General features: G+C 35.3%; 1 protein-coding gene across 1 annotated transcript in view; it reads right to left on the reverse strand.

Moving 5' to 3' along the window:
* Positions 1–12,806, reverse strand: part of LOC109093769 (hormonally up-regulated neu tumor-associated kinase homolog A-like) — a 13,067-nt gene continuing 261 nt past the window's right edge. Inside the window, exons 1-10 of the mRNA XM_042713417.1 lie at positions 12,486–12,806; positions 10,423–10,715; positions 8,094–8,149; positions 7,331–7,469; positions 7,068–7,195; positions 5,244–5,379; positions 4,931–5,108; positions 4,057–4,140; positions 3,727–3,958; positions 1–2,606 (exon numbers count right to left, since the gene is read on the reverse strand). The exon at positions 12,486–12,806 is cut by the window's right edge and continues 261 nt beyond it. Of these exons, the coding sequence (XP_042569351.1) occupies positions 1,849–2,606; positions 3,727–3,958; positions 4,057–4,140; positions 4,931–5,108; positions 5,244–5,379; positions 7,068–7,195; positions 7,331–7,469; positions 8,094–8,149; positions 10,423–10,715; positions 12,486–12,701 (2,220 nt within the window). The 5' untranslated portion in view covers positions 12,702–12,806 and the 3' untranslated portion in view covers positions 1–1,848. The remainder of the gene's footprint in view (positions 2,607–3,726; positions 3,959–4,056; positions 4,141–4,930; positions 5,109–5,243; positions 5,380–7,067; positions 7,196–7,330; positions 7,470–8,093; positions 8,150–10,422; positions 10,716–12,485) is intronic.

A 12,806-nucleotide genomic window follows, 5' to 3' on the forward strand; every position in this document is an offset into this window, starting at 1 on the left:
GTCAATTGGGAGAATAGAACCACAATTGTTTGCAGATGCCACTTGGTTCTGTTATGTTGTTATACCTAATGCAATAAAATTCATACTAACTGTTGAAAAAAAGATGGATTATATAATCTGAGGATATTTAAGTGTCTGACTTTGCTCTTCGGAAGCTATGTGGTTGCAAAACGAGTTGAGGTGCAGATGTGCCACACTCACTTTGGATCAATCTCTCTCCAGCACACATATATATACACGCACACACAAAGTCCAAGTCCCCTCAGCACCATATCGTGTACCAAAACAAAGTGTTCATAATTCATGAGCTCCTCACCATTTGAAAAGAGGGAAAGATTCCTTTACATGTCTATTATTCAAAACCCTTTTGGCCATTGGGGAGCAGCCACAACACAGTTGCTCATTTAACATACACGCTACAAAACAGCCTAATTAGATGTCTACAATTATGAGAGCAGTCCAGTATTGAGCATCATGTAAATTTATTTTTAAGATAAGTTGTTAAAAAAAAGAAAGAAAAAAAAAAGTTTGTACCAAAACTACATTTCCTCATTCTTGAACAATAGTTTATTTTATTGTAAGCTTCAAACAAAAAGCCAATATAGTTCAATTATATTAGCCGTTTTCCTCATAAGCTGGATCCTCATCCTTTGGCACTGACTGGTATAGTGAGTGATGCTATTCAGATTCATTCATTCATAAAGTGAGAAACATGATAGCAGCTTAAAACCTGCAATGGTCATCAGTCAAATCCCAACCAGACAATTAAGAAACTCAAGAGTAGTCAAATTGTCCTGGGACCAGGGGATTATGGTAGAAAAAGGGAAGATGGGGGGCAAGAGGGGAGGTAATGGTAAGATGATATGTTGATTTTAATAAGATGACATATCTCATTCTTCTTCCTGAAGCAGATAGCTTATTGTCAGCAACTGGCATAATGTTGATTAACTTACAAAAAAAGAAAAAAAAAATGAAAGTGAGGCACTTACAGTGGAAGTGAATTCAAGGTAAAGCACTAAAGGTGAATAAGGCGAAGACTGAAAGTGAAAGTGAGTGATGTGACTGCCAAGTATGGTAAACCATACTCAGAATTTGTGCTCTGCATTTAACCCATCCAAGTGAGCACACACACACCACGATCACAGACATTTTGCCGTGGCACCTGAGGAGCAAATGGGGGTTGCTCAAGGGCACCTCAGTTGTGGGTATTGCGGGAGGAAGAGAGTGCTCTCCATTCACTCCCCCACCTATAATTCTTGCTGGTACTAAGAAATCAAACCCCTGACCTTAGTCTTACAAATCTGACTCTCTAAAAGTTGATTAATCACAGTACATTAAGACAACTGTTTTGTATTGCAAGTTTTCTGAAATGTTATGTTTTAAAAATATGCAAATGAAGCATTGTCTAATCAAATATGCCCAAATCTGCATACACTTGTCAAATCTGTACATAAGGTAAAGTCAAGTTTAAAATTCCACTTTATTGATATATTAGAGTTAAAGGTTTTTTACAGAGGGGGTTTTGGATATCTCTATTTTTATGACTCTATAAAACACAAAATATTGTCGAAGGCCAGAAAAAAATATATATCTTTACCATGTTTTAAGGAATAAAAATGTATATAATCCAGGCGGATGTTATATGAACAAACTCCTCTGTAAAAACCTTCAGAATATATGTGCATGAAAAAACAGTGGTTTTGCCTGTAGTGTCTTGCCTTAAACAAGGGATGAATCAAAATGATTTGTTTTGTTGTAATCAACATTATGCCATAAAAGCTGTTGACTGTGCATGACTTGTATTGTATCCAGCATATTCCCTTTAAGAAGGCCTCAAATCCTCAAATGTCACCCGAAATCCATTCTGAGTATTTCTGTCTTTTTGTCAGATTTGTTTTGTAAAGCAGACGGAAGCATTGGTAAGTTGAGGTCTGTGACTCTGCGCTGTATAGCTGTTCGCAAATGAACTGAGTTTTTTTTTACGGTATTACTGGGGATACCAATCCCCCCTCCCCCTCCCGTTCCTGTGTTCCTCTTCTCCTTTGCATGTCTCAGGTTTTTAATGACGAGAGCTTGTTGTCTCTGAGATGGAAACAATGGCGGTTTGGACCCATTTACTAAGAAAGGCGAGGAGCCAGTGCCAGGTGTTGTGTGGTGCCTAAGACACACCCAAGAGACTTTTCTAGGTGTGGCTTCCTTCAGCATTCCAGTGTGACGTAGTCGAGGTAAAGGGGAGGTTTGTGTTGTGGTTTCCATGGCACTGAGGTGGCGAGCATTGTAGGTTTTCTCCTCAATGGCCAGTAATAGATCCTTAAAGCACTGTCCCGTTCTGGGCGCAGCCCCTTTCTCAGAGTAGAATGTCTGCAACTTTTCTAACTTGTCATCAGGCTGATGTTTGTATTCTAGCACTTGATATTTCTCAGAGTAAGCCGGTCTCAGATCATGTGGTTTGCTTGATGTTTTCATTGTCTGGGAGTCTCTAGAGGTTTCTATGGTAACAGTGGCATCACACGGGGCGGAGTCACAGAGTTTGGTGCCACTCCCCTCTCTGCAGGAACACTTAGGCGGTGAGACACAAAGCATCTCCTTCTCACCAAAAGTTAAGACTGCAATATACACATATACAAATTCCGTCAGCTGAGTATGCATTGTATTAAATAGGTCCAAAATAGGGTGACCACTTGGTTAGTGCTCTGTTACAAAACTGTAGATGTGATTTTGCAGGACAGTGTGGGACGTGTGCGAGAGATTAATGTACTACTATTAGACTATTTAAATGTTGATGATGATTGGATGATAACATGCTCTAAACCATCAACAAGCTTTGATAATTGTGACTGGCTCTGTGAATGGCACTCACTTTGCCCAGGTTCAAGTGACAGGGCACAATGTAATATACTCCATGGGACCTATTCGGTCTACGAATTACAATGAACTGAGTAACAGGCTTGTAGGTAAAAATCACATTTTTTTTACTAAAAAAGAATTTCCTTAAACAGGAAATAGTTTGTTCCTTTATTACACTACGCAAGCATTAATTATGTTTTACTGGATTCAGTGCATCTTGAACTTGAACTATTTTTTGTTGAATCTGGCCGCTTTGAGCAGGACATTCTTATCCAGTACGTGTCTAGAAGAAGTTCTGGCTGGTGTAGCTGTATTTAACAACTCTTAATGAGGTTCACAATGATTTCTTTGCTCCGTCCAGTCAACACCTCTCTATGAATGCGCTGGTTGGTTATTTTCCCTGCTCTATCAAGAACATGATAGCTGCAAGAAAGGATTTTATCTTTTTTTTTATTTTATAAAATACATCAATATCAACCCCACTCATAATTTATTTTGAAGTTTTTATATGGGACTACAGAGGTAGTCTGGGACATTAAATGGCATCATGCAGAACAGGTAAACTCATCTACTCAATAGTCCACTTTCACAGCCTTGCTGTCATTATAATCACACTGTTGCAAACGATTCTAACTCAAACTTTCCAACTTCTATATTTTAAAATTAAAAAGACTAAAAGGGTTGTCTTATTGGTGGTGATGTTGAAGTTGTACATTTGTGGTGCATTTTGTTTATAGCCTAACTTTAGCTTTTTACTTCTAATGATTATATTTAGGCTTCAAAATTCAGAAAAAAAGTAAACTGATTGATTATCTGGTTGGCCTTAAAAATACACTATCCTTGCAGCACTCTATTAGTGATATAAGAAATGAATATTACCCTTAGGAATCAGCCCATCATGTGTCTCGACCAGTATGGCGATCTCATTAGCTGTATCCACGGGCAGAGAGGAGGGGGAATCTGCTCTGTCCACTAGGCTTGGCTGCTTTGGTCTAATGGTCTCTGCTGTCCTTTTTGTGCGAGTCTGGGTGTCTCTGTCCTGTGATTGGCTCTGCTGGGTCTTACTGGCCTGCCTTGAGCTCCTCTCATTGGCTGTGTCACTCTGAGGAGACTAGTGAAGGAATAGGTTGTTAAATGTTTTGTGTGACCATGATCGTTTTAGACACAAGATGGGATTCTTGGACAGAGAAGTATAGTTGGACGGTTGACCTGCTGCTGACTCTTTGCACTTGCATTGCTTCTCCCTCTCGACAAGCCCTTATACAGAAGATTCCATTCACTGTTTTCTTCTCTCTGAGGACAATCATTAACATGTTAGCTGTGATCCAAAACCTAATAATTAGCCAACCTAGAAGGCATCATTGCATCATAGCATGAAATGGGATCAGTTTTCTCCTCCAAAACGGAGGACAAAAGAAATACTGATAAATACTCTTGTATTTCAGGATGCACCAGTTTTAAAATGGTGATAATTATTTTCATGTTATGGTCAATAAACCAATAAATTATCGATAAACAGATAATATTATATTGTGTAAATAAAGTAAAAATAAACGCTAAAACTAAAATTGATCATTTTAAATCCTATAAGTGAATTTAGGCATCGCAACATTATATTGTACATATTCTGAGATTTGATAAAGATTACATTTAACATTATTAATATTAATTATTATGATTTTAAAGATTGAATTTAATGTTAAACCACAGCTTATGTGAATGTAAAAAGAGGTATAAAAAACAAAACTGTAATATTGACCTATATCCAATGTGATATTGATATAAATTAAATATAAATATAAATATTCATCAAAAAATCCTGAATGAAACAATGTATCAGTTTCCACTGAATACTGGAGTAATGAAAAAAAATCAGCTTTGCCATTACAGAAATAAATAACATTTTTAAATATTTTTAAAAAAGAAAACAGTTATTTCAAATTGTAATAATATTTGACAAAATAACAGTTTTTACTGTATTTTAGATTTTTTTTTTTTTTTAAATGCAACCTTTGTGAGCATAAGAGTATTCTTTCAAAAACATAAAAAAAAGTATACATATATCAAGCATGCATGATTTTACCTTCATGCTCCTCACTACTTTCTGATGCCTGGTGAGTTTTTTCTGCAGGAGATGGTAGCAAGCCAAAGTGGTTGACGGCTTGTTACTGATGACCGTGTGGATGATATCAGACAGACCGTAACCTAGAGATTCAGTCATGTAGTTTAACACAGCAGAATTCAGATCCTCAGGAAGCAGCCTAAAAAGCAACAAAAAACATACAATTACAGATATCAGAAAATGCTGAATTAATTTTTCAAGATGTTTGTGTATTTTGTCCATCTATGTCTATTACTTTGGGTAGCTTTACCATTAGATTTTATTTTACAGGTACCTGTTTTTATGAGTGACGGTATGGAGGGGTCTCTTGGCATATCCCTCATTCAACCATTTATCCTCCATTGCTGTTTTTACTGTTGGCCTTTTTGCTGGTTCTGGCTCCAGCAGAGACAAGACAAACTGTACAGCCGCTAGAGAGAAATAAAGAACGAGAACACTGACATCTTGACACTGCTAAATGAGTCTCAAAACTCTGTTTTAACCTTACACAGAAGATCTCAACACTGATTTGTCAGAGGAGTGACTGTATGTGTGTGTGTCAGACCCAGACTGAACTTCTCCAGGTTTCTCTTACAGAAGGGCAGATCAAATTTAAGAAGCACTATGCTCCCCTGTTCTACCTTCTCAACCTGGGGGAGACTCCTCAGATCAGAGTGCCAGCTTGGCACTGGCCTTGTGTGTGTGTGTGTGTGTGTGTGTGTACTGAGGTGAAGGTAGTGTTTGTGTCAGAAGACAGTGACGATCACATTTACTCATTCACTTAGAGTGCCATTATAGGCAGCCTCAGGATGCCAACAAAACAGAAAAATGGCATACCATAAGCTTCTATGATAATTCATTTCCATCATACTTCACCCACAGCAATGACCCTTTGGTGGTGACCTTCAGCTGTTACCATACAGAGTTTTTTCTTGCTGAATACCAATTTTTGGTATAGATTAATATATTTATGTTGATTCAGTGATGTTAAATGAAATTATTTGACTTGAATAAAACCAGCTAATGTAGGTTTTACAATTTATGTTTACTTATGTGTACTAATAATATTAGTTTATTTATAATATTAATTATTATGCTAAATGATATCCACTATAATATGGAACACATTTTTGGATTGGTGTTGATTTAGCAGATATTATCCAAAGTGACATTAGTAAATGACTATTTAGTACATACTGTAACTGTATGAACTTGCATCTGTTCCATTAAATACTTCCTTCACTTCATTTTAATAAACAATATATGCACTGGTTCATTGAAACTGGCAGTAATTCACAATATGTAAATACAAACTATGTAATGAACTAATGTAATCTGCAACCGAATCGGGAAATCTGGCCAGGTTCTGTTCCACTAGCAGATATTTTACATCATCATGTTTGTAGTGCATCTATTTTTGCAACTGGTGAATATACTCTGTTATTAATATTTATGATAATTAATATTAACGTGGTGGATCAGATGATCTCACAATCTGATTGAGAAGAAGGACACTTTAAAATGCACCACTGAACTCAAACATCTTTTATCTCTAATTTCTTTCCTCTGTATCTTGATGTAAAACCCTTTAGGAATAAATCTTCAGAATCAGGTGTATGAATATGTGTGGGGTCAGTAAGATTTTTTAATGTTTTAATGTTTTAAGTTTCTTATGCTCACTGCTCACCAAGGTGGCATTTATTTAATCAAAAATATAGTAAAAACTATTTATTTATTTAAAATATAAATAAAATATATAATTATATATTATATCATAAGAAATAGTTTATTATATAAAATATTTAATATATTTTAAATATTTTATATTGAATTTAAAATTATATATAAAATACAATTATATAGTCTTTACTGTGAATATTGATCCATTGAATGGTAGACCGTGTATATTATATATTATATATGTGTTTATAATTATTATTATTATATATTGGCCACATGAAGAAAACTGCTTAATAAATATATTAAATAATGATTTTTTTTTTTAAGAAAATGTAAAAATGCAAAAATGTTTCTGTGAGGGTTAAATAAAAAACAAAAATAAATAAAAGTCTTTAGAAATTCAGTGGAAAAATCAATGGAAAGTGTGTGCATACTTTACCATTGCTGATGTCCGATGGTATTGGACTGATTTCTCCATTCACCATTTTCTGATGAAGCTGCTTGATATTGAAGGGCTCCACCGTAAATGGCAGAGTGCCAGTCAACATGGCAAACATACTCACACCCCTACACATACACACAGAAACACACACAAACTTCGTCAATAGCCAGCATTAAAAAGCATTACACCCATCTTCAATAAAAAACCCTTCCAGAAGTTGATGTAAACTACATACATATACATGCACTTTGTGTACTCACACAGACCACACATCCACTTTAGGGCCGTACTTCTTGTGAGCCAGCAGTTCAGGAGCCGCGTAAGCAGGACTGCCACACTGAGTGTTCAGCAGCTCCAGAGAGAGAGAATCTGCCTTCAGAGTGTTACTCAGTCCAAAGTCTGCACACAAACACACTCATACATTAGTGTACAATACTTGCATGAACATACAAGCACATACAACTGTCTTTAGTTTCTGATACAGAAACTTTAAAAAGCAGACTACATGCAGACTACTTATCAGTTTGTTTATTTATTTTAAATCATACAGATTTCAGAAGCCCAAAATGAAATAAATGAATACAAAATCTTATATTTCAGAAGCCCAAATCCTGAATACAGATTTCAGGAAGAGAACCATGCAACTGACTCATTCTGTCGCATCTGACTCATTCTGTCTCATTACAGCAATTATGAGCATTTAATAAGTAGAGATATTATGAAGGAGACAGAGAACCATGCAACTGACTCATTCTGTCTCATTACAGCAATTATGAGCATTTAATAAGTAGAGATATTCCTTATTTGGAAGTGGCTTTGGATAAAAGCATTTGCTAGATGACCAACTGTAAATGAGATGTGCTTGCATTTGTTTACACTGCTGCAACAATAACAGTTGGTTATTCTCAAAGGTCAAACTATTCATGTATCACAGTAGGAAAGCTTTGACAAAAACTTTCCTCAGAATAAATGATGTACATTCACACACTATGTAAAAAGGGTCAAATGGCAAGACACACTCACCTACTATCTTTATGTTGTTAAGCTCATCCAGTAGTAAGTTCTCAATCTTCAAGTCCCTAGTTAAAAACAAAAAAGGTGAAGGAGGTTAGTTTAAAAAAAAACACACATTGGGGACCAAAATTCTGATACCACCTTCAAAATACCACCATGGTGTATCACTCCATGTGCGGGAATTCATGACCAGCCAAGAGCCTCTAGCAGCACACAAAATGTAATGAAAAATGTGAATTAAAGGGGGATTTGAATTAAACAACAGAGCTATGAGAGTTATTGTTGGTGATATCACTGCTTGGTGGTCCTGGAAGTTGCCAAGTTCACTCTGCCAAGTTTAACTTTTACACTCTCCTCTCTCTTTTTCCTTTTATCTTACTCCCGCCTTCTCCCTTTCTTTCCACTTCATAATAAACACTCACACTCACTTTGACGACCGCACACTCCTCACATTTAATATGAAATTGTATGAAAAGCCTATAAAAATATAATAGCCCTCAAAGTTATTTTCATTTCTCTCCATTTTTACTGACAAGGCTGACATCTCAAAGCCCAATGGGCGGCCTAATGTTCCTCCACTCACACACACTCATACAGACGCTGTCCCTAAATTGTCCAAAGTACAAAGAAAAGTTGAAAAACTACTTCAAATATGCCCATATTAAAGTTCTTTGACAGACATGACGTGTTTAAGGGGAAAACTGGGTTTTTGGGGTATTATTAATGTGTATCGTACAGAGAGGTCAGCAGAGACAGACTCAAAGTCATAAAGTGAGTGTTTGTGGAGCCAGTTGATAAAATCGTTTGATTTGGGTTGATTAATGTCATTTGAAGTGGGTGAACTTTTGAACTGAAATGGACATGAACCCACACACTCCCTTCGTTACCATAGGGACTGTATATGCTGACTAACCCCGCGGGTAGTCAAGTGTGTGTGTGTATGTATGTGTAGGCTGATGAACATCTTTTGATCCTTGACATACTCTAATAAAGGCCCTTTACTGAGTGGATTGTGTGTGACAGACCTCAGCATTATGAAGCTTTATCCTGGGACTCCATTAGTAAGGAAGTCAGTGAATGATGTGTTAACCATAGTGGCTCTGGATGATGATGTCATGAGAAGCTAATGGCATTCCCACTCTTGCCTCAATTAGACTTCACTGCCAGACCAAAGAACCACACACACACACACACACATTTACTTGAATAAATGAGGACACACCTTAGACTTCTATCATTTTTATATTATATAATTTTTTATATTCATACATTAATCTAATTATACTACTACAGACTAACTCTAAACATACCCCTAAAAAACAAAATGTGATGTTATATGTATCATATAATTTTTTTAAAAATGCATTTATATTTTATCGAATATTTTTATCATTTTATATAAATTATGTAGAATTATTATAATAAAAAATTCCAAAATTAAAAATATTAACAATTGAATCACATTTAATTTGAACTGGAAAAATAATGTTTATTATAATCCTTATTATTAATAATTAATTATTATGTAATGTATTATTAATGTATTAATAATCTTTAATGTATTCAATTTAAAATGTTTCCCCAAATTATAGCTAACCACCACACACATGCTCTTTGATTTCAATCATATTCAGATACACTTCTCTCATGTATGCTATACAGCACTTGTCTTGTTTTTATTTACACTCTTGTCTTGTTTTAATTTTCTGTTTTTATGTTTGCACGTGAATCTAATCATAAATACTTCAGAATAACTCTTACACTTAAAGACAAAAATGTATTTAATGATGAACTAATGAATAAACAACTAATTTATTTAACATTTTAAAATATATTTAAAATATATATACTTTTTTACTTTTATCATTTTAGATATTTTTATACATTTTATACTGAGAAAAGTATTTTTAAATAAATTATATAAAATTCTCAAATGTGAAGGTATTAACAAATTTATTTTTATTATTAATAAAATGCTAAAGAAAAATAATTGTATTAATAATATTTAATAGTTTTTATTTACTGATTAGAAAGATTTTAATCTTTAAATTTTAATTTTATCCCCAGACTACAGCTAAATAAATAAACACACACATACTTGCTCTTTGATTTCATTAATTTCCACACACACTTCTCTCATCTATGACAATGCACTTCATTATTTTAAGGCTCTTATAACTAGAGTCCACTATACAGATTAGCACCCTCTCAGCATTTTGCTTTCTCTTTTTTTCTCATTCTACCCCACTATCCCTACATCCCTTACAAACCATATGATCTCAAAACTTCATTTTTGTGGGTCAAATTGTGTCATTATGCAAGAATATCCATTCATTACCTGTGAACTATCCCGTGTCGATGCAGGTGTTCCACTGCAGACAGTATCTGACGGGTGTATCTGCGAACCTCTCTCTCCTCCAACCGTTTGCGTTCACAGATTCGATCCATAAGGTCTCCTCCTCCACATAGCTCCATGGCCATGTAGTAGCAGTTCTCTGTCTCCAGCGTCTCCAGCAGCAAGACAATGTTCGGGTGGCGTATCAGCTGGTGAATCCGGGGTTCGCGCTTCATGTTTTTTAAAATGTATGAATCCTGACGAGCCTTTTTCTTATCTATCACCTTGATCGCCACCTGACAGTGACAGAAACAGAAAGTCATTATGCTTCATTTTAGTATCAACTTTCTCTCATATGTGTCTGTTAAAATTTATCAGTAAGTTGATAGTTAACATGAAAATGTATGATTTAGTCTTGAAAGTATTTAATAAGAAATCTTTCCCACAGGTGTTTCTCCTAAACTTTCCTGGGAAAAAAATAAATATAGACACAAACCAAACAAAAAAATACAAAAAACAGAACACTACATTACCTCAATCCAATCCAAACCATAAAAATCCAAATAAACACAAGAATACATTTTCACTATATAATCTTTATTTAAGGAGATTTTTTCACTTGATTTTGTATTTTCTATGGGACATTATTGTCCAAAGAAAACATCCATAGTATTTATGTAAAACTGATTTAGTTTAGTTTGCTGTGTTTAATGGCAGAGCTGTAGCATGGCAGAAAAAACTATAGCTCAAAGTCCATCTCTTTAGGAACTCCATGATAATAATTTACAATCTCAAATTCTAGGATCAAGTTGGGTTGATGTGTGCTTATGTGTCAACATAGCAACCTATGGAAACCAGGAAAACAGAGTGGTCAGGAAGGACTCAGTGAAGTGTATAAGAGCTGGTACGTAACATACACACACACATCGGCCGCAATTACTGACCCATGAAAGCTCAGGTCACCTCAGTGAAAAGAGGAAGACAGGTTGAGCTAAAACTCTCTCTCTCTGTGTGTGTGTGTGTGTATGTGTGTGTGTGTGTGTGTGTGTGTGTGTGTGTGTTGTCCCCAATGAACCCAAAGACACAAAAAAAATAGGCATCTATTAGATATTCTATATTGACACTGACATAAGAGATACTGAAAAAAAAAAAAAACAAGAAGTAAAAATTAATTAAAGATATTAACAAATGAATTAAATTGAGTTTTTAAAATTATATTTATTTAGTTTAATATTAATATTAATTGTATTTATTTATATACATTATTTATTAAATCCAATATAAATTATATTACATTATAAATTATATTATATTAAATCCAAAATGTATCCCCAAACTATAGCTAAGTCATCCCACAAACATATATTTTCATAACAGATACTCCGTATTGATATTGACAATATAATGTATGTATTCATAAATAAACACTAATACATTTATAAATAAATAATGTATACACAAAATATAGTCAAATGCAATTACATTTACATGATTTAACTAAAAAACCATGACAAAATGCTTTCCACTCATCTTCTAATAACACTGATGTAGGCGCATATGAAATATTTTACAGCAAATAACTGTAAAGTACTATTTCTGCAGGCCCTAAAGGCAAATCACTGAAAAGCACCATTACAGATCATTATCTATTATAAACATTAAGAACATTAAGTTATAACTCAATAAAGTCTAAAGACAAAATACACACTATTTAGTATGCTAAAAATTCATCAGATCCATTACATGAACAAAATGAGTAATGAAACACTACTGAGTCAACATCAACAGCTACACAACGCAAAATTCATGATCACCCCTCCTCCTCCAAACATAAAGTGCCTTTTGTATTAATAAATGTCTCTAACAGTTTGAGTGTGTTCGTGTGGATGGATTATATCTGCAGTGTATGTCAGAGATTAGCCAAGACGGAATTGCTATGAAAGCTGAGAGAGCGAAACAGCATGAAAAATGGATGACAGCCCTTCAGCGCACCGATGACTGACACCCTTAGTGCGCCTTTGATTGACAGGCGTCTGCGTGTAAGAGACTGGGTGTGTGCCTGTTACCTTCTCTCCTGTACTGATGTGCATGCCTAGCATAACCTTGGCGAATGAGCCCTTGTTGATCATTTTGCCCACCAGGTAGCTGCCCACACGCTTAGTGTGAGGAAAGTTTTGGAGCAGGTCACGGGGCACTTTTCCAAAGCAGGGGGTAGCCGCCTGCTCCAGCTCACCAGAATCTGTCATGCTCCCATCCAGAGATGACTTCAACGCAGCTGGCATGATGCCAGTAATGCCCGATTGCTAGCAGATCCTCAGGATGACACTGAGTGGACAGGTAGAGGATGGAGGAAGACAGGTTGGCAGGAGAAGAAGGGCATGTGTGAT

The sequence above is a fragment of the Cyprinus carpio genome, chromosome A23, assembly GCF_018340385.1.
Source record: "Cyprinus carpio isolate SPL01 chromosome A23, ASM1834038v1, whole genome shotgun sequence".
NCBI lineage: Eukaryota > Metazoa > Chordata > Actinopteri > Cypriniformes > Cyprinidae > Cyprinus > Cyprinus carpio.